The sequence below is a fragment of the Bufo bufo genome, chromosome 1 (assembly GCF_905171765.1).
Source record: "Bufo bufo chromosome 1, aBufBuf1.1, whole genome shotgun sequence".
Lineage (NCBI taxonomy): Eukaryota > Metazoa > Chordata > Amphibia > Anura > Bufonidae > Bufo > Bufo bufo.
In genome coordinates this window covers 526,312,307-526,337,847 of record NC_053389.1, presented here as the reverse complement: position 1 = coordinate 526,337,847, position 25,541 = coordinate 526,312,307, and the positions used below count along the sequence as shown (strand labels likewise).

At 46.3% G+C, this 25,541-nt stretch overlaps 1 protein-coding gene across 3 annotated transcripts in view; it reads right to left on the bottom strand.

The window, feature by feature from the left end:
• Nucleotides 1–25,541, bottom strand: part of ASB15 (ankyrin repeat and SOCS box containing 15) — a 105,809-nt gene that overhangs the window by 32,827 nt on the left and 47,441 nt on the right. For 2 of the 3 annotated variants that reach the window (XM_040411780.1, XM_040411798.1), the window contains one exon: nucleotides 286–444. In XM_040411780.1, coding sequence (XP_040267714.1) covers nucleotides 286–444 — 159 coding nt within the window. The remainder of the gene's footprint in view (nucleotides 1–285; nucleotides 445–25,541) is intronic. The other variant, XM_040411789.1, reaches the window with a different exon arrangement.

Genomic DNA, 25,541 nt, shown 5'->3' with positions numbered 1-25,541 from the left:
GTGGGTGGTCATATTCCTTTTTGTAAAAGGAGCAATGTGGTAGTAAGTACATAAAAGGTTGTTATTATCAGTAGACTGGCCTAATAAAAAGTGATGGATAGTTCGCCTTGTTCGCCCGCGAACATATGCGGGCTGCCATCTTTTTTCACAAGTCCGGCGAGGCACAGGTAAGCCCTTACCTGTTCCTGTGCGCGAGCCGGTCTTAAAACAAATGCGAATTGGCCATCACTGCTAATAAATAAGAAATCAACATAAGGTGAAGAAAGCAAGCGTAGTAAGCCATACCAATAAGAAGAGGTGATTCCCCCCTACTATTTTTGGTGTTTGGCCAGACTCCCTTCTCTAGGAGCACTTTCACATTTTCAACTAATCCCGACTTTGCAGCAAGGGTCAGTGGTGTCTCTCCATCATTTGTCTTCTGTTCACACTGTGTTTTATGTATAGCTGTATGAATTTAATAATAGTTCAAGGTTAAGGTTCACAGTGATAAACACACAAGGATGCCATTATACAATAGTAAAAGTGATTACCTCATGAAAATGATTGTTTATAGATAAATCCAGCCAATAATGATAACCATTTTGTTTATTTATACTTGTTAAAAATGCTTTTGTTGCTCAATACTTCTGAACTAATGTTATTATAGAGCCACCTGCTGTTTCTGTTGAACAGGCTTTCTGTGTCCACTTCAGTAGATTGCAGAGGTGGACATACATGCTCATTCTTGTCTCTCTCTCTAGTCCTTCAGGTGTGTACGGGATCACTCGTGTGGTAAGCCAACTGTTTCTGATATGGCATTGTCTTTTCTGCTTCTCAGAGGAAAAGCTGAGCAAATGCAATTATAGTAACCATGTCTCAATCTCTTATCACTTGTTCAGCATCTCCTCTGAAAAGCAGAGAAGATATTGTCGTTTCAGATGCAGCCGGCTTATACCAGAGATCCCTTTGCATACTTGGTGGAGCTGAAAGAGAAGACATAGAAACATAGAACATAGAATGTGTCGGCAGACAAGAACCATTTGGCCCATCTAGTCTGCCCAATATACTGAATACTATGGATTGCCCCTGGCCCTATCTTATATGAAGGATGGCCTTATGCCTATCCCATGCATGCTTAAACTCCTTCACTGTATTTGCAGCTACCACTTCTGCAGGAAAATACAAAAGTAGGTTACAAAAATTTGCGTATAGCAACAATATAACCACAAAAGCCCCTCACAAGAGCTTAACTCAGAAACAACTAGAGAACCTATAAACGGAAACTGAGAGCTACTAAGCTATAAAAATATTATTTTATTGAGTACATGATTTAAAATATACAAAAGAGATGACAGACAAATGAAAAAAGTGCAGTACATTCCTGGGAGAATTTGTAAAGTACAACAGTATAATGAAGCAAGTCACCTAAACCAAAGAGCCTATAGGCGACAAAACTGCCATATAAGATATATATTTAAAAAGGTATCCACTATCCATGAGAGTGCGAGTGGTATCATCAGGTATAAAGTGCTAGTGCAAACTGCAATATAAGCAGAGAAGAGAACCAATAGCAACTCTTAGGTGTAAGTCTTAATTACATATATATCTATTCAGTCGGATGCAGCAGAATACCATAGTAAAGTGCAAGTGCAGTATTCAATCAGATGCAACAGAGTCCCATGAATAAAGTGCAAGTGCAAGCCGCATGGGATGACAGAGAATAAAATAAATGTTTGCTCAAAAGGCCCAAACCGCAAGGAAATACATCAAGCGAGCGGAAAAAACAGAGGTCACATACCGTATCTTAAAAGTAACAGGTCCACAGGAAGACTGCACACCCCGACGCGCGTTTTGATTTGGTACCCCAAGAGGAAGGTTTCCAGGAGTATATAAATGTGTCTATTTCCAGGAGTTTATATATCGAATAAATTGTAATTTTTTTAATGTGGTACACATAGATTGAGTGCCAGTCTTATATATTTTATGTCCTCTTGTAGCAGTTTTTCTTCTTTTAAATATTCTCTCCTCTTTTACCTTGTTGACCTTTATGTATTTAAAAGTTTCTATCATATCCCCTCTGTCTCGTCTTTCTTCCAAGCTATACATGTTAAGGTCCTTTAATCTTTCCTGGTAAGTTTTGTCCTGCAATCCATGTACTAGTTTAGTAGCTCTTCTCTGAACTCTCTCCAAAGTATCAATATCCTTCTGGAGATATGGTCTCCAGTACTGAGCACAATACTCCAAATTAGGTCTCACTAGTGCTCTGTAGAGCGGCATGAGCACCTCCCTCTTTCTACTGGTAATTCCTCTTGCTATACACCCAAGCATTCTGCTAGCATTTCCTGCTGCTTTATGACATTGTCTGCCTACCTTTAAGTCTTCTGAAATAATGACCCCTAAAACCCTTTCCTCAGATACTGAGGTTAGGACTGTATCACTGATTTTATATTCTGCTCTTGGGTTTTTACGCCCCAGGTGCATTATCTTGCACTTGTGTTCGGATCGGCTATCAGAAGGCGTGCCCTACCATGACCCCCCTACAATAATAAGCAGTAGAATTATGCCATAACTGCTGTCGTAAAAGTAGCCTAAAGTGGGCCACCTTAGTAGTCTGAGAATTGAAAAGGGGGAATGGGTGGGCGGGTGAAAAGCGATGAGCCGTGCGACATAGGCTATGCGGGTGAGACTTATATGCTGTGAGAGGGAGCCTCCCCTCACACAAATACGGCAATACCTTAGCCTTAATACTTGTGTTCGGATCGGCTATCAGAAGGCGTGCCCTACCATGACCCCCCTACAATAATAAGCAGTAGAATTATGCCATAACTGCTGTCGTAAAAGTAGCCTAAAGTGGCCAAAAAGTACAACCGTTAGAGTAGTTACCCTTTAATGAAACGTATTATGACAACAGATTACGAAAGGCAACAGACATTTCTTGACATGGGTCTGGAATGTACGTAAGGTACGACGAGGACTTCTATCTCCCTAGTTTCCTGATGACATGGACCGGGACATCATTCTTAGAGGCGGCGGAGGCGGCACCGATACGAAATGAGTGACCCGTGATGCTGGCCGGGTTAACATTGATATTGACAAGTAGTGCTCTAACGTACTTAAGGAAAACCTGAATGCTGAGAGGTGTGCCGTTGTGAGGCAGCAATGGCGAGTCTGGGAATGACGTACGTATGTGAAGTAACCATTGGTTCAGGACTTCGACTGGACACCATTGATTACCGGTGGGAAAATACCTGATACGCACCATCTCTCCTGGACGAGCGGCTTTAGACTGTTCTAAATTTAGCAAGTACCCTGAACCATCGGGAATTAGATCTTTCTTACGAAGAAACTTCGTGGAAGTGGCTGCACACGTAAATTCCCCGGGTCTTAAGAAGCCGAAAAATGATAGGTATAACGCCGTTTCCACTAATCTACTAGTCTCTAGACCAAAGGGGCAGTTACGTAGCATGTCAGTGACTGCCCTAAACATGGGACCTGTGAAAGGCTGACGGCCCGTGGTTTTCTGAAAGGTGGTTTTCTGTATACCCCGTAACATAGCTTTAATGGGATAGGCAGAAAACAAGGAAGGCTGCTCAGGGTGAGCCAGATAACAGTAATGCTGGATTCCTGCTAGATATAGCTTGATTGTGTTGTAAGCTAATTTCAAATTTGAGTGGCAAAACCCGATAAAAGCCATTAGGTAGGTTATGTGTCCCATATCTAGTGGTGGATGTGAGACTCTGAACTTGTTAAATAATAACCAGGCTGTCTTGTACACCTTCAATGTATTTACAGAGAGGGACTGTTCCACCAGGGATCTGGCAGTAAGGAGTAGTGGTGCTACTGCATGACTAGCAGGTTGTGCTGCGGAATCGTAGTCGGTAGCGGATCTGCCCCTGGAGAAACCTGTAAAAAGAATGGAACGTTAAGCCTGGATAGAGCGTCTGCCGCAAGATTCCTCTGTCCTTGAATATGCGTGCAAACAAAATTGAACCTATGCTGTAACGACAACCACACAAACCTCCTCAGAAATGCCATAACTTCTCTGGACCCAGACCTGCCCTTCATAATGATGTCCACCAGTGCTGCATTATCTGTTAAAAACAACACGGTCTGATTACCCCACAGACTACCCCATGTATGAGCTGCTGCCACTATAGGATATATTTCAAAAAGGGGGGATGACTGTAGAAAGCCTGGAATAGCTAAAACCTCAGGCAGCCAAGGACTGGCCATCCAATGTCTCTTGTAAATGGCCGCGAACCCGGTGGAAGAAGCTGCGTCCGTGTGGACAATCGGGGAACGACTGGATACAGAGGGAACAAAAAATGACACGCCGTTCCACTGTGCCAAAAATTCATCCCACATCATGAGATCTGCTAAAGCATCCTGATCTAACCTAAGTATGCTATCCTGATCCGGGGCTATGGGTAGAAGCTTCAGCAACCTGGATATGAATGATCTACCTTGTGGGATTATTCTCATTGCAAAGTTCAACATACCAAGTAGACTCTGGAGATCTGTTTTAGTGGTAACTCTAATACGTGCAAGTTTGTGTACTACTTCTCTGATCCTGGTTAACTTGTCGTGAGGCAGACTTGCTTTCATGCTATCTGTGTCCAGGCGAATGCCTAGAAAAGTAATGATATTACCTGGACCCTCTACTTTATTGGGGGCTACGGGGACTTTAAGGTCTTCAAAAACTCCTCTTAACACCGTGAGATCTCGTGGCACCTGTGTAGGTGGCTCGATTAACAGGAAATCGTCCAGGTAGTGGATTACGTGATGCACCCGAAAAACATTTGCTAATACCCAATGCAAGCCTTGCGCAAACTGATCAAATAACCAGGGACTCGACTTAGCGCCAAAAGTCAGCTTGTTCGCAAAATAATACTGCCCTTGCCACATAATGCCGTGCCACTGCCACAGCTGAGGTTTAAGGGGTAACAACTTAAATGCATCCGTGATATCATCTTTTGACAACCAGGTACCCTTGCCTAGTGACAGAATGACCTGTATGGCCTCATCTATGGAAGAATATTTCATAGAAACTTCCTCAGAGGGTATTAGTGAATTCAAACTTGGAATGGAGAGTGAATGAGGAGCTGACAGATCGTAAATTACCCTTTTTTTATTGGAAAACTTCCCTGTGACAAGACCTATGGGGTTAACCCTCCAACACTCATATGGGGACTGTGCCATTGGGCCTATCAAATAACCCTTCTCTAACTCTACGGCTAGCAAGTGTGAAATAGAGACCGGGTCTCTGACGGCTGACAACAGGTTTTTGCATTCATACGTAACCTGCGGCAGCGCCACCAGTGTGGAAGCCATGCCGAAGACCATCGAGCAAAAACTGTACCCAACTCTGATCTGGATGACCTAGTAAATATACGGCCAGTAAATCCGTAACTACCACGCTTAGTCACGCTGAATGTTGCCCTTTCTGAGGGCACACGGTGACGGAATGAGCCCTGAAACAAAGGGTACACAAGTGCAGTAGCCTACAATGATTATAATAACAACCTGTGGTGGGTGTTACAGTTGTTACATATCTGTGATTTTCCAAGGTATTTGATCGGGCGCCCTAACTTGTCTATGCCTGCTGTAAGCCTGGCAAACGGAGGTTGTGGGGTGTGGCTAGCTTGTGCTCGTTCTGGCCTGGCACTAGCGCACCAATCTGTGGCATGTGCATAAGAGCCGCAGCTATTACACGCCGGGGCTTTGAGCCCTGCAAAATGCTGGCAAAACAGCTCGGTATCGACTATGGACCAGTCAACGGTATGCTGAAATTGCCTCTGCGCAGCTGCGGCTTTGGCTGAAAAAGATCTGTGATATTCATAAAACGCCGTACCGCCATATTTGTTGGCTAAATCCACGACTTTGTATAAATACTGATCCAGCTCCTCTCTTCTATTAGGACTCACTGAACACACCACATCCCTAAACAAGCTAAATGCCAGTACGAACTCTGCTACGGTGAGTTTCCTGTCAAGCCTGACATCTCTGGACTTCAGGATCACTGAAACCTCCCCACACGCTATGGTCTTGCTATCCGGCATTTCATGCGTGGCTATGAGCAAGGAAGCTAAGTTGACGTCCTTACCATCTAATATGTCTTGACGTACATTGGCTGGAATGAAATGCGATGGTGCTATATTAGGAGGGTTGACCTGGGAGCCAGCAATTGAGGACTGAGTGAGTAGCTGCACGGTAGTATTCGGGCTAACAGCATTTGAAGTAGAGGCCGTACTTTCTATCGCCTCTAATCTGGTCTGAAAGCGGGACAAAGAAGATGCCATCGTATTGACTACCGCGTGAAGTTGTGACAAGGAAGTTTGTATCGTGTTCATAGACACCGAGTGCTCCCCTGAAGCAGGGGGTTCTGAAAACAGCAACCTGTAAAGCTCCACTTTCCTGGAGGTCGCTGGATAAGGAATTCCTCTCCTTGACAGCTCTGCCGTGAGCCTCGGCACAGTCCAGGACCTGAGAGCTGGAACCGCCTCTCTCTCGGATTGGGAATCTTCATTACTGTGGGATGCCACACTTCCTTCCACATGAGATTGCTGAGACATCCTAACTAAAGGAAACTGTGGTTACCTATGGGTACCGACTCTCGTGCTCCCAACACCAGCGTCACCGGACACGTGATACCTGAGCCTGCTAATGTGATGCTGTCCCGCCCAGTGAAGCAGGCATCGTACTCCTGAACCTGTTGACACGCCCACGGCTACCAAAAGAGATATAATTACCTCGTGACCTGTAGTCATGACAGGATTTATGACGAGTCTGTAGTCCCGACAGACTTCGAGCGTCTGTAGTCGTGACAGACTTCGAGCGTCTGTAGTCGTGACAGACTTCGAGCGTCTGCAGTCGTGACAGACTCCGAGCGTCTGTAGTCGTGACAGACTCCGAGCGTCTGTAGTCGTGACAGACTCCGAGTGTCTGTAGTCGTGACAGACTCCGAGCGTCTGTAGTCGTGACAGACTATGAGCGTCTGTAGTCGTGACAGACTTTGAGCGTCTGTAGTCGTGACAGACTTCGAGCGTCTGTAGTCGTGACAGACTATGAGCATCTGTAGTCGTGACAGACTTCGAGCGTCTGTAGTCGTGACAGACTTTGAGCGCCTTTAGTCGCAACCGACCTCGAGCGTCTGCAGTCGTGATGGATTTAAGCGTCTGTGACTACAGGCGCCTGCAGTCGGCACAGGCCTTGAGCGTCTGTAGACGTGACAGACCCCGTGCCCGCACCAGTGACAGACCACGTATGCCTATTGGTAACATGCCACGAGCGTCTGCGTGACAGACCACGAACGTCAGTACCCGTCCCAAACGACACAAAAGCTGCGGACCTGCCAGGTCTATGTGACGTAACCACGCCCGTGACAGACTCAAAGAATCCTGTATTCGTGACAGGACCTAGTGCCCTATGGTCATGACAGAGGATGAAAGGAATATATGTTTTCCCCTTTTTTTTTATTTTTTTTTTTATATATATATATATTTTATTTTTATTTTTTTCAGGAGTAGAATACCCTGCATAGAATGTGCTTCACCCTCGTGCTACTAGACCGTGACACAAACTCCTGCCCCCATAAAGGACCCTGTGTCACCTACCTGAATCAATGCGGGTACGCGCTACCAGTCTAAGTTGAAGGGGAAAAGGGGAGAAAGGAAGGAAAGGAGAAAAATAAAAATGATTCAACATATTGCATCACCTCTACCTTCTCCCTCCCCCCCCCCTTTTTTTTTTTTTTTTTTTTATTTACCTGCCGGAAACAAAGTGACAGGAGATACGTAGTGGCAATATGTACTGTGGGATGATGATCCTACTGACCTGTAAAAGATACTGCGGTTACCACCTAGAACCCTGATAACCTAAACTTTATGAGCCATGCTACTAGTATTTAGATGTGCAACCACTATGCGTTTGCCTTGCGCTGACTAAGGATATGAAAACTACTATGTGTGTGACAATGAGAAAGCCATGAGGTAGTGTGGTGTGTGGGCTGCTGCCTGCAGTAACTACTTGCTTAGTTATATTAAAAGACCGTGGCCATGAGCCGGACCAGGCAATGTGCCCTGAGAACCCTGACTGAGGGCACTGAAGTGTACTGCCAGACTGCCCTGCCAAGAACCACCATGATTGTGGCCCTCGCCGAAGGGACCATGAACTGCCAGCACACGTGTACCGTACTCAGAAGCCGCCCAGTGAGGCATATGCAGCAGCGGCACATGCCCCAAACGTAACACACATCCCTGCCATGCTCATAGATGCAAACGTAGCTGCACCGGCTGTGACCGAACAGCCGCTGAGTGAGAGTGAAGTGGCCAGTGATCGCCGCTCACATGTTGCAAAGTCAGTGTCGTTCTTGCCATGTACGACGTCTAACGCCTCCCCCCCCCCCCCCCCCCCCCCCAAACCTCATCACCTTAGTCAGATGCTTGCAGCCGGAAAACCAGAGCTGACGCTGAGACTCTGATCGCTCTTTGCCACGTGACGCCTCTGACCGCTGCCGAAGGTGCCGACCCGGAAGTGAACCTGGCCGGAAAAGCGATGAGCCGTGCGACATAGGCTATGCGGGTGAGACTTATATGCTGTGAGAGGGAGCCTCCCCTCACACAAATACGGCAATACCTTAGCCTTAATACTTATCAACATTAAATTTTAGTTGCCAGATTTTTGACCATTCCTCTAGTTTTCCTAAATCCTTTTCGATTTGGTGTATCCCTCCAGGAACATCAACCCTGTAACACCAAGACTGAGCTTGTATGTCCACCTCTGCATGATTAGGGCTCGTTCAAACTGCAGATTTTGTGCATGGATTATTGGATTTCTACCCAGATTCCTTGCAGAAATCTACATCGAATCCACCTCTCATTGTTATCAGTGAGAATCTGAACTGGTGTTCAAATGGCCACAGATTATTTCCATGCAGATTTCCAAACTGTGTCAAAAAGGAACATGTCATTGTTGTAGCATATCCATCTTATCATGGTTTTCTGTTTGCTTATGTATTAAAGAGGTTGTCTCACTTCAGCAACTGGCATTTATCATGTGTACAAAGTTAATACAAGGCACTTCCTAATGTATTATGATTGTCCATATTGCTTCCTTTGCTGGCTTGAGTCAATTTTTCATCACATTATACACTGCTTGTTTCCATGGTTATGACCACCCTGCAATCCATCAGTGGAGGCCGTGCTTGCACACTATAGGAAAAAGTGATGGCCTTTCTGGTGACTGGGACCACGCATAGGCTGGAGCCTCTTCCTATAGTGTATAAGCACGGCCACCGCTGTTGGATTGCAGAGTGGCCATAACCTTATAAACGGGCAGTGTATAATGTGATAGAAACATAAATCCAGCCAGCAAAGGAGGCAATATGTACAATCACAATCCATTAATAAGTGCCTTGTATTATCTTTCTCTACATGATAAATGCCATTTGCTGAAGTGAGACAACCCCTATAAGTGTACTTTTTTATTGTGTCTTTTTTTTTTTTTCTAATACAGTTACTATGTTTTTTTTTATTACTATTAATTTTCAAATGCATTTTGAACAGACAAAAATATCAGTGAAGGGATGCAGCCCAACAATTGTATTAGGTGTATTTGCACATATATAAGCAACTGAATCAAATAAAAAGACCGAATAGCATAGACATTTACTTAACATCCGGTATTCGGAGTGTGAACAGAAGCATAATACATTAAGATATAGGTGTGAATCTAAGAAAAAAGAGAAGAGAAGGTTGAGAAAACAAAACAAAAAAAACCTTCTGAATTCTATGCTGTCAATAATGTTGTGTATTCCTGTGAGTTTTGCCACGTTTTGTGAAATTTGGATACTGTACCTCTTAGAGATGCGGTCAGGTCCTCCATTCTCATGACCTCCTGAAGTTTGTAGATCCACATTACTATTGTGGAAGCAGATTTTTGTTTCCACATGCAAGGGATACATGCTCTTGCAGCATTCACCCATATGTCATACCACGACCCCCTGTATGTTGACATGGGGATCTCGCTATGATGGAGTAGGAAGAATACAGGTGTCTTGGGGAGAGCATGATTAGTGAATTTAGAAGTGATGTGCCACACCGCATGCCAAAAGATGGCTAGCACGGGACACTCCCAAAAAATATGTAAAATCGATCCTCTGTTTCTCCCACAACGCCAACATAGCGGGGAGAACTGTAGGAAAGAGAGAATGTAACTTGGTAGGGACCCTGTACCACCTAGATAGGACCTTAAAACCTGTTTCCTGTATATTGCTGTCTATAGAGGTCTTATGTGTTATTGTGTAAAGGCGTTCTTTCTGTTCTGTTGAGAAGGTGAGCCGTAGGTCTCTTTCCCATACAATCTAGACAGTGCATGTCTGATTACCCCCTTCGCATCGCATATTTGTTCAAAGTCTGTTTTGTTTCTTACATATGTGGATGCTGGAGGTAACGATGCAAGGAAATGTTGTAGCTGATGTGATTGCCAACTCGATAGATTAACTGGGTCCAAGATGTCATTAAGTGTTTGAGGAGAGAGCCAGGTGTTGGACATGGTAAAGTGATGGGCTCTGAACTTACTGGCCTTCACCCACCTTCGGAACGGTCCCTGATCTAATCCCGGAGGGAACATGGGGTTACCCAGAATAGGAAACATTGGCGAGGGAGACGACGAGATGTCCGGTAATTCAAAGATAGCTGATAGTGACTTCAATGTCGGGCCTATAGTGGGGTGAGTGAGTGAGTGCGTGCTGCTAACGGTATGTGGGATCCTAGCCAGGGTGTATCCGCTAGTGGGGTGGGTAAAAATGATTGCTCTGTAGCTATCCATTGTTTATTCGGCTGATGTCAACATCAATCAACCACCCTTAGCAGATGCTTTCCCCGCCCATATAAAGCGTGTTAGAGTAGACAATAATGTATGAAAAAACAATCTGGGAATAAGTATGGGCATAGCCTGCAAGAAATACAATATTCTAGGAAGAACATTCATTTTAAAGATGGAAATCCGTCCAAACCACGTGAAGATACCTTTGTTCCAGCGGTCAAGGTCTGCTTTTATAGTCCTCAAAAGGGGAGGATAGTTCGCTGATAAGAGATTGGAGAGGTTTGGGGTTAGCTGTATACCTAAGTGTTTTAATGAGGATCTAGATCATTTAAATGGAAAGTTGTCTGCTAGTTCCACAGCAAGGCTCGGAGGGAGGGTGATGTTCATGGCCTCTGATTTTTGGAAATTTTTCTTAAAATTAGATAGCAGTGAAAACATTTTGAGTTCTTTCAAAAGATTTGGTAAAGATATATGGGGGCGTGTGAGGAAGAAAAGAAGGTCGTCCGCATAGGCGGCTATCTTGTGCGAGACTCTCTGAATCTGGACTCCAGTTATGTTGTGATTGGCTCTTATGTGACCTAGTAGTGGTTCCAGACAAAGGATAAAGGTCAGGGGGGAGAGGGGGCACCCCGTCTCGTACCATTGCGTATCGAAAATGGCGCTGAAAATTGACCATTCACATTGACTGACGCTAAGGGGTTTGAGTATAAGTTATGGATGCGGGCCATCATAGTCTCCCCCAATCCCACATGGCCCAGCGTTTCGAACATAAAAGTCCAGTTGACCCTGTCGAATGCCTTGTTGGAGTCAGTAGAGAGAAGGAACATGGGAAGTTTAGTCATAATCGCATGATATATCATATTTATAGCCCTGGTAGTATTGTCTCGAGCCTCCCTCAAGGGCATGAAGCCAGTCTGATCTAAGTGAATGAGATTTTGCATGTGTGGGATAAGCCAAGATCTTGGAGAATAATTTTAAATCAAATGTCACGGGTGAAGTTGCAGATAGCTGGAACTTATAAATAAACGACTGACTGGCTTGATCCCAAACTAAGGAGCATATAGGTGAACCCTTTAAAACCCTAAGAGCTCTCCCTGACTGCTATGCACATGCAAGGGTCTCAATGGTAGATGATTGCATGCCCACGTACCTAAGACTGTGTGACCCCTGAAAACCCTATAATAGTGAGGGGACATGACCACCGGCTCCCTGCACTTAATACGGACAGAGTCAGGGTCACCTAGAATCAAGCCAGCAAGGAAACACAATAAAGGAAAAGACTTATCTGAGCAAACAGCAGCAGCCTCCAGCAGTGAACACTTCATCCAGGAACTAGTATAAACCGAAAAGTGAGGCAGTATGGGAGGGCATATAAAGGAAGACGATTAGTCTAAATAAGTCACACCTGGCAGAAGGAAAGGAGATGACAAAGTGAAACCAAAACAAAGAACGTCATACAAGAGGTAGAGAAGAACGTCTGTCAGACCTTCTCACAGAACTGGCGGTGACAGTACACCTCCCTCTACGGGTGGACTCCGGACACTCAGAGCCCACCTTCTCAGGATGATACCTATGGAAAGCCCTGATGAGACGAGTGGCCTTAATGTCCGCCACTGGGACCCACATCCTCTCCTCAGGACCATAACCCTCCCAATGAACGAGGTACTGAAGAGAACCGCAGATAATGCGAGAATCCACAATCCTAGAGACCTGAAATTCCAGATTACCATCAACAAAAATTGGAGGAGGAGGCAAAGAGGAGGGTACAGGGGGTTGGACATAAGGTTTTAATAGGGACCTGTGAAAAACATTATGGATCTTCCAAGTCTGAGGAAGATCAAGACGGAAGGCAACGGGATTGATGACGGACAAGATCTTGTAAGGCCCAATAAACTTAGGACCCAACTTCCAGGAGGGAACCTTCAGTTTGATATTCTTTGTAGACAACCACATCAGATCACCCACATTCAGGTCCGGACCAGGCACACGTCTCTTATCCGCCACACGCTTATATCTCTCACTCATCCTCTTCAGATTACCCTGAATCTTTTGCCAAATAAATGACAAAGACGAGGAAAATCTCTCCTCATCAGGTAAACCAGAAGACCCCTCTCCAGAGAATGTCCCAAATTGCGGATGAAACCCATATGCACCAAAAAATAGTGACTTATCAGAGGACTCCTGGCGACGGTTATTTAAAGCAAACTCAGCAAGGGACAAAAAAAATAATACCAATCCTCCTGATTCTCCGCCAAAAAACAGCGCAGATATGTCTCCAGATTCTGATTGACGCGTTCGGTCTGACCATTCGACTGCAGGTGAAAAGCAGAAGAGAACGACAACCAAAGCCCCAAGCGAGAACAGAAGGCCTTCCAGAATCTGGAAACAAATTGCGTGCCCCTATCAGAAACGATGTCTGAAGGAATGCCATGCAATTTAACAATATGATCAACAAACACTTGCGCCAGCGTCTTAGCATTGGGTAACCCAGGAAAGGGAATGAAATGCGTCATTTTGCTAAAACGGTCCACTACCACCAGAATCAGTCTTCCCCGAGGAAGGAGGCAGGTCCGTAATTGTCACGGATGGTGTACAGGAAACAAGACAATGCAATATAATCAATGACTCACTGGATCCACAACTAAGGAACAAAAGGGAGACCCCTGCATGAGACCTGCCACTCTCCCTGACTGCTCAGCCTATGCGAACACCCCAAAGGTGGATGGGCGCATATCCACGTACCTCGGCTATCTAATACCTGAAGACCCTACAATAGTGAGGGGACACGACCACCGGCTCCCTACACTAGACACGGAGGGAGTCAGGGTCTCCTGAAATCCAGCAGACAGAAAATCACAAATAAAGGAACAGCACTTATCTTGCAGAGGACTGGGAAATAGGAACAGCATGCACACACACTCCAGGAAGTTGTATAAGCCGCACACTACTGCATTATGGGGAGGAACTTAAAGGGAAGCAATCAGTCCAACTGCATGACAGCTGAGATAGACTAACGAGATGAGGAACTGAAACCAAAACAAAGAAACTCAAGGAGGAGGATCTGGAAGGCTCCTGTCAGAGCTTCTCAGCTGTCTGGTTGTGACAGTACCCCTCCCTTTACGAGTGGACTCCGGACACTCAGAGCCCACCTTCTCAGGATGGGACCTATGGAAAGCCCTGATGAGACGAGTGGCCTTAATGTCCGTCACTGGGACCCACATCCTCTCCTCAGGACCATAACCCTCCCAATGAACGAGGTACTGGAGGGAACCGCGGACAAGACGAGAATCCACAATCCTAGAGACCTGAAATTCAAGATTTCCATCAACCATAATCGGAGGAGGCGGCAAAGGCGAGGGTACAATAGGTTGAACATAAGGTTTCAATAAGGACTTATGGAAAACATTATGGATCTTCCAAGTCTGAGGAAGATCAAGACGGTAGGCAACAGGATTGATGACAGACAGGATCTTGTAAGGCCCAATAAACCTAGGACCCAACTTCCAGGAGGGAACCTTCAATTTGATATTTTTGGTAGACAACCACACCAGATCACCAACATTCAGGTCCGGACCAGGCACACGTCTCTTATCTGCCACACGCTTATATCTCTCACTCATGCTCTTTAGATTATCCTGAATCTTTTGCCAAATAGATGACAAAGACGAGGAGAATCTGTCCTCATCAGGTAAACCAGAAGACCCCTCTCCCGAGAAAGTCCCAAACTGCGGATGAAACCCATATGCACCAAAAAATGGTGACTTATCAGAGGACTCCTGACGACGGTTATTTAAAGCAAACTCAGCAAGGGACAAAAAAGAACACCAATCCTCCTGATTCTCCGCCACAAAACAGTGCAGATATGTCTCCAGATTCTGATTGACGCGCTCTGTCTGGCCATTCGACTGCGGGTGGAAAGCAGAAGAGAATGACAACCGAACCCCAAGCGAGAACAGAAAGCCTTCCAGAATCTGGAAACAAACTGCGTGCCCCTATTAGAGACTATGTCTGAAGGAATACCATGCAATTTGACAATGTGGTCAATAAATGCCTGCGCCAGCGTCTTAGCATTGGGCAAACCAGGAAAAGGGATGAAATGCACCATTTTGCTAAAACGGTCCACCACCACCAGAATCACAGTCTTCCCCGAGGAACGAGGCAAGTCCATTATGAAGTCCATGGACAGATGTGTCCAAGGACGGGAAGGAATGGGTAAGGGAAGGAGAGGACCTGATGGCCGTGAATGAGGGACTTTGGCACGAGCGCAAGTCTCGCAAGCTGCCACAAAACCCTCAACCGACTTACGAAGCGCAGGCCACCAGAATCTCCGAGCGATGAGATCCAGTGTGGCTCTTGCCCCCGGGTGCCCAGCAGGGACCATATCGTGTTGTTCCTTAAAAATCTTGTGTCTCAAAGCGAGAGGCACAAACAACCTCCCAGGAGGACAAAGATCAGGAGCCTCTGACTGGGCTGCCTGCACCTCTGCCTCCAATTCAGGAAAAAGAGCAGAGACCACCACACCTTCAGCCAAAATGGGACCCGGGTCTTCAAAATTCCCACCTCCCGGAAAACAACGTGACAGGGCATCTGCCTTCACATTCTTAACCCCAGGGCGGAACGTGACAACAAAATTAAACCTTGAAAAGAACAAAGACCATCTGGCCTGTCTCGGGTTCAGACGCTTGGCTGACTCCAAGTAGGCCAGATTTTTATGGTCAGTAAACACGGTAATAGGGTGTCTGGCTCCCTCTAGCCAATGGCGCCATTCCTCAAAAGCCAACTTAATGGCCAACAATTCCCTATCTCCCACATCATAATTTCTCTCTGCGGAGGAGAATTTCTTCGAGAAAAAGGCACATGGTTGCCATTTGGCAGGAGAGGAACCCTGAGACAAGACCGCACCCACCCCTACCTCAGAAGCATCAACCTCAACTATGAAGGGTAACGAAATATCAGGTTGTACCAGGATGGGAGCGGAAGCAAAACTCTCCTTGATATTAGAAAAGGCCTTACGCGCCTCTACCGACCAGGAAGAAAAATCTACCCCCTTTCTGGTCATATCAGTGAGTGGTTTGACAACAGAGGAATAATTCAAAATAAATTTCCTGTAATAATTGGCAAAGCCCAAAAAACGCATCAGCGCCTTCTGATTCTCAAGAAGCTCCCACTCAAGCACAGCGCGGACCTTCTCGGGGTCCATGCGACAACCAGAAGCGGAGAGAAGAAACCCCAGAAATTGAATTTCTGGAACCGCAAACACACATTTTTCCAGTTTCGCGTATAATTTATTCTCCCGCAGGATGAGCAAGACCTGACGTAAGTGTTCCTTATGAGTCTTGAAATCAGGAGAAAAAATCAAAATGTGATCCAAATACACTAATACAAATTTTCCCATTAAATGATAAAAAATGCTGTTCACGAAATGCTGAAAAACGGCTGGGGCATTCATCAAACCAAAAGGCATAACCAAATTCTCAAAATGGCCCTCAGGGGTATTGAAAGCCGTCTTCCATTCGTCTCCTTCTCTGACCCTGACCAAGTTGTATGCCCCTCTTAGGTCTAATTTGGAAAAGACTTTAGCCCCAACAACCTGGTTAAACAGGTCCGGGATCAGAGGAAGCGGATAAGGGTCACGAATAGTGATACTGTTCAGCTCCCTGAAATCCAGACAAGGTCTTAAAGAACCATCTTTTATCTTAGCAAAGAAAAAACCAGCGGCAACAGGTGACTTCGAGGGTCGTATGTGTCCCTTTCTCAGGCTCTCAGAGATATAAGCACGCATAGCGACCCTCTCAGGTTGGGAAAGATTGTATAAACGAGATTTAGGCAGCTTGGCGCCTGGGATGAAATTAATAGGGCAATCGTACTCCCTGTGCGGAGGCAAATCCTGAACTCCACTCAGAGAAGACATCCGAAAATTCAGAGAGGAAAGGTGGTACAGTCTTAGTAGAAACCTCAGAAACAGATGTCATGAGGCAATTCTCTCTGCAAAAGTCACTCCAACCATTTATTTGCCTCGCTTGCCAATCAATGGTGGGGTTATGTTTAGTGAGCCAGGGTAGCCCCAACACTAGAGGAGTAGGCAAACCGCTAAGGACGAAACATGACACATCCTCAACATGAGCATCACTCACAATTAAACGGATATTGTGAACTATGCCCTTTAATGATTTCTGAGAAAGTGGAGCGGAATCAATAGCAAAAACAGGAATATCCTTTCCCAAAGTGCATACCTGGAAACCATGAGTTATTGCAAATTGATTATCAATGAGATTGACAGCTGCTCCACTATGCACAAAAATCTCACAAAAAATGCTCTTGCTCTCTAGCGCCACCCTAGCAGGCAGGACAAAACGGGAACTACAAGCAAACGGAAAACCTTCAATTTCCGCCTCAACCCTGCCAATAGTAACAGACGGAACATTTTTAAAAGATTTTTTCCTTTTTGTTTCTTTATAACTCCCAGAAGACTGCCTGAATCTCCTAGAGGGACAAACATTTGCCAAATGATTTATACCTCCACAACAAAAACAAACCCTCCCATGCGGGCTGAATCCTCTATTGTCAGAGGCAATCAACCCCAGCTGCATGGGCTCCTGCTCAGAAGGGGCTGACAGCGACTGAGACCCCTGCGCACAGAATGAGACCGCTGCACTGTCCCGGGACTGAGTATGACAGGAAGGAGAGATCTCTCCTCTCTCTCTAAGACGCCTGTCAATACGAACGGCCTGAGACATAGCAGAATCCAAGGAGGTAGGTCTCTCATGAAAGGCAAATGCATCCTTCAATCCCTCTGAAAGACCATGGCAAAATTGACTTCGGAGTGCAGCATCATTCCAACCAGTATCAGCTGCCCATCTCCGAAATTCTGAGCAGTATATCTCTGCGGATTGTTTACCCTGGCATAACAGACGTAGTCTAGACTCAGCCAGAGCAATACGATTCGGATCATCATATATCTGACCCAGGGCTAAAAAGAATTCATCCACTGAACGGAGGGGCCGTGCCCCCTCCGGCAGCGAAAAGGCCCAGGACTGAGCGTTACCCCTGAGCAGCGATATAATGATCCCCACCCTCCGTTCCTCATCACCAGAGGAATGGGGAAGAAGGCGAAAATGGAGTTTGCAAGCCTCTCTAAAACGCACAAAATACTCACTACCCCCGGAGAACGTATCCGGGAGCGAGATCTTAGGCTCAGAACAAACTCCATGAACGCAAGCTGAACCGGTCACTTGAAACTGAGAAAAAGTCTTACGGAGATCAGCTACCTCCAATGAAAGACCCTGGAAGCGTTCAGCCAAAAGTGAAACCGGATCCATGCTTGAGACGGTTTTGGCGGCTTATAATGTCACGGATGGTGTACAGGAAACAAGACAATGCAATATAATCAATGACTCACTGGATCCACAACTAAGGAACAAAAGGGAGACCCCTGCATGAGACCTGCCACTCTCCCTGACTGCTCAGCCTATGCGAACACCCCAAAGGTGGATGGGCGCATATCCACGTACCTCGGCTATCTAATACCTGAAGACCCTACAATAGTAAGGGGACACGACCACCGGCTCCCTACACTGGACACGGAGGGAGTCAGGGTCTCCTGAAATCCAGCAGACAGAAAATCACAAATAAAGGAACAGCACTTATCTTGCAGAGGACTGGGAAATAGGAACAGCATGCACACACACTCCAGGAAGTTGTATAAGCCGCACACTACTGCATTATGGGGAGGAACTTAAAGGGAAGCAATCAGTCCAACTGCATGACAGCTGAGATAGACTAACGAGATGAGGAACTGAAACCAAAACAAAGAAACTCAAGGAGGAGGATCTGGAAGGCTCCTGTCAGAGCTTCTCAGCTGTCTGGTTGTGACAGTAATGAAGTCCATGGACAGATGTGTCCAAGGACGAGAAGGAATGGGTAACGGGAGGAGAGAACCCGATGGCCGTGAATGAGGGACCTTGGCACGAGCGCAGGTCTCGCAGGCTGCCACAAAACCCTCAACTGTCTTACGAAGAGCCGGCCACCAGAATCTCTGAGCAATGAGATCCACTGTGGCTCTAGTCCCCGGGTGCCCAGCAAGGACAGTATCGTGGTGCTCCTTAAAAACCTTGTGTTGTAAAGTGAGAGGCACAAACAACCTCCCAGGAGGACAAAAATCAGGAGGCTCTGCCTGGGCTGCCTGAACCTCTGCCTCCAAATCAGGATAAAGAGCAGAGACGACCACCCCTTCAGCCAAAATGGGACCCGGGTCTTCAAAGTTCCCCCTCCCGGAAAACAACGTGAGAGGGCATCCGCCTTCACATTTTTAACCCCAGGGCGGAACATAACAACAAAATTAAACCTAGAAAAGAACAAAGACCATCTGGCCTGTCTCGGGTTCAGATGTTTGGCCGATTCAAAGTAGGCCAGATTCTTATGGTCGATAAACACGGTAATAGGGTGTCTGGCTCCCTCTAACCAATGACGCCATTCCTCAAAAGCTAATTTGATGGCCAATAACTCCCTATCTCCCACATCGTAATTTCTCTCTGCAGAGGAGAGTTTCCTTGAGAAAAAGGCACACGGTTGCCATTTGGCAGGAGAGGGACCCTGAGATAAGACCGCACCCACACCTACCTCAGAAGCATCCACCTCAACAATAAAAGGTAGAGAGACATCAGGTTGTACCAAAATGGGAGCGGAAGCAAAACACTCTTTAATACTAGAAAAGGCTTTAAGTGCATCTACCGACCACGAGGAAAAATCAACCCTCTTTTTAGTCATATGAGTGAGTGGCTTAACAACAGAGGAATAATAAAAAATGAACTTTCTGTAATAATTGGCAATCCGAAAACCAGAAGTGGAGAGAAGAAAACCAAGAAATTGGATCTCCGGAACCGCAAACACACATTTTTCCAGTTTAGCGTACAATTTATTCTCCCGCAGAATCAGCAAGACCTAAAATAGGTGGTCCCGATGAGTCTTGAAATCAGAAGAAAAAATCTAAATGTCATCTAGATACACCAGTACAAATTTCCCCATTATATGATAAAAAATGCTGTTCACAAAATGTTGGAAGACGGCCGGAGCATTCATCAAACCAAAGGGCATAACCAAATTCTCGAAATGACCCTCAGGAGTATTGAAGGCCGTCTTCCATTCGTCCCCTTCCCTGACCCTGACTAGGTTGTATGCCCCTCTTAAATACAACTTAGAAAAAACTTTAGCCCCAACAATCTGGTTAAACAGGTCCGGGATCAGAGGAAGCGGATATGGGTCACGAATCGTGATACGGTTAAGCTCCCTGAAATTCAGACAAGGTCTTATAGAAGCATATTTTTTCTTAACAAAAAAAAACCCAGCGGCAACAAGTGACTTCGAGGGTCAGATGTGTCCCTTTCTCAGGCTCTCAGAGATATAAGTACGCATAGCGACTCTTTCAGGTTGGGACAGATTGTATAATCGTGATTTTGGCAGCTTGGCGCCTGGGATGAGATTAATACTCCCGGTGAGGGGGCAACTCCTGGACACCACTCTCGGAAAAGACATCAGAAAATTCAGAGAGAAAAGATGGCACAGTCTTGGTAGAAACCTCTTAAAGAGATGCCGTGAGGCAATTCTCTCTGCAAAACTCACTCCAACCATTTCAATGGTGGGGTTATGTTTAGTGAGCCAGGGTAGCCCCAACACTAGAGGAGTAGGTAATCTGCTTAAGACGAAACATGACATATCCTCAACATGAGCGTCACCACAGTCAAACGGATATTGTGAACTATGCCCTTTAACGATCTTTGAGAAAGTGGAGCGGAATCGATAGCAAAAACAGGTATATCCTTTTCCAAAGTGCACACCTGGAAACCATGCGTTGTTGCAAGTTGATTATCAATGAGATTGACAGCTGCTCCACTATCTACAAAAATCTCACAAACAATGTTCTTGCTGTCTAGCGCCACCCTGGCAGGTAAGAGAAAACGGGAACTACAAGCAAAGGGCAAACCTTCAATTTCTGCATCAACCTTGCCAATAGTAGCAAATGGAAAGTTTTTAGAGTTTTTTTTATTTATTTTTTATTACCCTCAGAAAACTCCATGACCCTCCTAGAGGGGCAAACATTAGCCAAATGATTTATACCCCTACAACAGAAACAAACCCTCAGAGGTGAATCCTCTACTATCAGAGGCAAGCAAACCCAGCTGCATGGCCTCCTCCTCAGAGGGGATTGAGACAGATTGAGACCCCTGCGCACTGAATGAGACAGCCCCACTGTCCTTGGGCTGAATATGACAGGAAAGAGTAGTCTCCTCTCTCTCTCTAAGACGCCTGTCAATACGAACAGCTAGAGACATGGCAGACTCTAAGGACGCTGGTCTCTCATAAAAAGCAAATGCATCTTTCAATCTTTCCGAAAGACCATGGCAAAATTGACTTCGGAGTGCAGCATCATTCCAACCAGTATTAGCTGCCCATCTCCGAAATTCAGAACAATATATCTCTGCGGACTGTTTACCCTGGCATAAAAGACGCAGTTTAGATTCAGCCAGAGCAATACGATCCGGGTCATCCTATATCTGCCCCAGGGCTACAAAAAATTCATCCACCGATCGGAGGGGCCGTGCCCCCACCGGCAGCGAAAAGGCCCAAGACAGCGTTATCCCTGAGCAGCGAGATGATGATCCACACCCTCTGCTCCTCATCACCAGAGGAATGGGGAAGTAGGCGATAATTGAGTTTGCAAGCCTCTCTAAAGCGAACAAAATTCTCACTACCCCCGGAGAACGTACCCGGAAGCGAGATCTTAGGCTCGGAACAAACTCCATGAGCGCCAGCAGAACCGGTCACCTGAAATGGAGACACAGTTTTAAGGAGATCTGCTACCTCCAGCGAGAGACCTGGCATGCGGTCAATCAAGGCTGAAACCGGATCCATGCTTAAGACAGTTTTGGCGGTTTATGTCACGGGTGAAGTTGCAGATAGCTGGAACTTATAAATAAACGACTGACTAGCTTGATCCCAAACTAAGGAGCATATAGGTGAACCCTTTAAAACCCTAAGAGCTCTCCCTGACTGCTATGCACATGCAAGGGTCTCAATGGTAGACGATTGCATGCCCACATACCTAAGACTGTGTGACACCTGAAAACCCTATAATAGTGAGGGGACACGACCACCGGCTCCCTGCACTTAATACGGATGGAGTCAGGGTCACCTAGAATCAAGCCAGCAAGGAAACACAATAAAGGAAAAGACTTATCTGAGCAAACAGCAGCAGCAGCCTCCAGCAGTGAACACTTCATCCAGGAACTAGTATAAACCGCAAAGTGAGGCAGTATGGGAGGGAATATAAGGGAAGACGATTAGTCTAAATAAGTGACACCTGGCAGAAGGAAAGGAGATGACAAAGTGAAACCAAAACAAAGAACGTCATACAAGAGGTAGAGAAGAACGTCTGTCAGACCTTCTCACAGAACTGGCGGTGACATCAACATTTATAAGATATATGGGTCAGTAGCTTTGACACTGAGATGGGTCTTTTCCTTCCTTGGGAATTACCGTGATATGAGCTCGAAGTGTGTCGGATGGTAAGGTGCGGGTCGAGGCCAGTGAATTGAAGGCGGACAGGAATTGCGGAGACAAGATGTCAGTAGAGGTTTTATATTAAGTTAAGGGCAGGCCATCTGGGCCTGGGGCTTTGCCTGTCTGAGAGTCCTTAATGGCTAAGGCCAATTCAGCAGGAGACAGGGGAGCCTCCAATGGGGCAAAGGCTTCAGTCGATAGGCAACCTAATCCCGAAGATGATAGGTATTCGCGGATGGCTTGTATGTGGGCTTCAGGACTCTGAGTCTGGGGGGATTGTAAGTTGTACAAGGATTGATAGTACGATCTAAAAGTTTCAGTGATCTTTTGGGGCAAAGTTACACGCTGACCTGTATTATCAATAAGAAAGGGTACATAGGAGTTAACCCAGTTCATACGCAATGCCCTCGCTAAGGTTCTGCCGGGTTTATTTCCTTGATCGTAGTAGTGTCTGGGGCATTTTGCAGGCACAAGGATCGGACCTGCTCTCGTAACTGTGTCAGTTCAGCTCCCAGGTGTCTATCTAGTGTAGACTTATAAAGGCGTTCCAGGTCATATATTTTAGATATAAGTCCAGATAACACTGCTGTCCTTTTCTTTTTTAATCTGGGTTCCTAGCTTGATAAATGTGCCCCTAATATAGAATGTATGTGCTTCCCACACAGTGAGAGGATCACTGTCTGGAGTGGTGTTAAGTGAGAAATAGTCAGTCAAGTCTTTCCGAATCTACGTTGTGACCTGTAGGTCTTGTAATAGGGAGTCATTCATACAGGGCATACCTGAGGGCTTGCAGTACGGTATGGAGGAGAGCAGTGAACCACACAGCATCCCTAGCGTGTACGGTATGGGCTTAAAGGTGCCCAGCTAGATGACGAAGGGCTCTGCTGGATCGAAGCCAAGGGGCTGAGTAGTTTGGAAGCCCGAAGCGCAATAGTGCCCCAGGAGTAGTGTCCCTGGGGTGCCGGAACTCACTGGGGGTGGGAGCCCTCTGGGTGATGGCACATTTGCACGCACTTCTCTTTCACACTTTTTAGCAGACTCACTGTTCTTGGCTCGGCTTCGGCCTTGACAAGAGAGGAATTTTTATAATTCCGGCCGAATGACCGGGCCTTAATGGCACTCATTCACTTATTTATTTTTATGTTCACTGTGTGCACTTTTACACGTACCCCCTGCCCTCCTTGAGGTCTAGGGGGGGTGTGTGTGGCCATATTCGTTCCTCACCCCCCTGCCAAACCCCTTGGGCTCTCCCTCCGGGGAGAGTCCAGACCTTGTTGAAGCTCCTGGCTGACGCCCTGGGTGGCAGCCTAGGCGAAAGCCGGGAGCATAGATTGGCATACCCTTGGCTTCGGCTGAGGGTTGCCTTTTGTCTCAGTCCCTTGCAGGAGCTTAACGGCCCCGGAGGGATTCGGAATGGTTTGTGGGGGGCTCTTCTCTTCGGAGAGGGCCTGCGATAGACCGCGACCTGAGCACGATTTTTGTGTAGCACGCTGCACGATTTTGATGCACGGGTGAAAAAGCACGCTCTTCGGGCTTCGAAAAGAAAAAAAACAATAGAGAGTCATTCAGATGCCAGTGCCATGCTCTGGTGTGGAGGGTAGGGATTGTGAGTGTCATTGATATTAAGGCATAATCAGAGAAGGTATTTGGGTCAATCCGTTGTCCCAGTTAGCTGTTCCAGCCTGGTGTGATTTAGGAAAAAATTGTCTAATCTGGAGTATGAGTTGTGGGGATTGGAGTAGAATGTATAGTCCCTGTCCATCGGGTGTAAAAGGTGCCAGACATCCACCAGTTGGTGGCTATGCAGGAGTTCCATTAGTCTGGACTGTTTGGAATAAGGTAGGTATGAGTGACCTTTAGAGGAGTCAGTAGTAGGGTCTAATGTGAGGTTAAGGTCTCCCCCCCCTTCCCCCAGTATCAGGATCCCCTCCAAAAATTCATCTAGGGCTGCTAGTGTCTTGTCTAAAAATCTGAGCTGCCCTGTGTTTGGGGCATATATTGTGGCTACAGTGGTCACTGTGCCAGCCAGTCTACCTTTCACGAATATATATCTACCCGCTCCATCAGTGCAGACATCAATCAGTTCCCAAGAGACGAAGTTGGAAATGAGAATGGACACTCCCTTGGTCTTAGAGTCTGGGGAGGTACAGTGGTACACATGGGGAAACCGGACACTGGTAAGAGACTGGATGCCGTCTGAGCGGAAGTGGGTCTCTTGTATAAATGCGATTTGTGCTCTTTTCTTCCACAAAAGCTGCAATGTTCAAGCCCTGGGGGGTGGGGGAGGGTAGGGAGGAAGACGAGAGTGGGAGGTAAGGTAAGAGGGAAGGGATCAAAGTGGTGAAAAAAGGTTGGAGTAAATTGTAAATGAGACAAAGTCTCTACAGTAAAATCTAGAAATGAGATAATCTGGAGTATGAGTTGTGGGGATTGGAGTAGAATGTATAGTCCCTGTCCATCGGGTGTAAAAGGTGCCAGACATCCACCAGTTGGTGGCTATGCAGGAGTTCCATTAGTCTGGACTGTTTGGAATAAGGTAGACAGATCCGCACCTAATGCAGGTGTGAAAGTGGCTTAAGATATGTTCATGATGTGTATGCATGCGCCACCTGTGATACTGGATCTCCTCCCCTGGACCGCTGAATGGTTCCCATTCCAGGCTCCAGGTGCGGACACTTTGCTGATTAGAGGGGGTTGGACCTTGTGCTACATAAAAAGGAATGGTTTTAATATGTGTGTTATGTCTTGATGAAGGGCTGGATTCTGTAGCCCGAAACATGTTACTGTACACTTTTTTCTTGTGATTTTGGTGGATTTTACATGATGAGCCAATAAAGAACTATTTTTTACTCCACAAGAAGCTGGATTCTCTCTTTCTATTGGATATTCTATTAGGCTCAGTTCTGGCCTTTTTTCCGTCCTTCGTGGATTAAAGTCAGAGGGGAGAGCTGCAGCCATTTCTATCATTGTTTTGAGTCTCCATCTCTTGTGTGAAAGCACCGTGGCGCACGCGTGCCGGAGTGAAGGACGCGGCTTAGGAGCGGAGCAGTGCTGCTGAGGCCGCCATTTTAAAGGCCACTGTTTGCGCCGGCTCCGATGACCCGGAGCGCAGGTAGCGGCCTGTGGATAGCTCAGGAGGGACCACCAACTGACTCCTTGACCTCCTCCCCTTTGTCATGGCC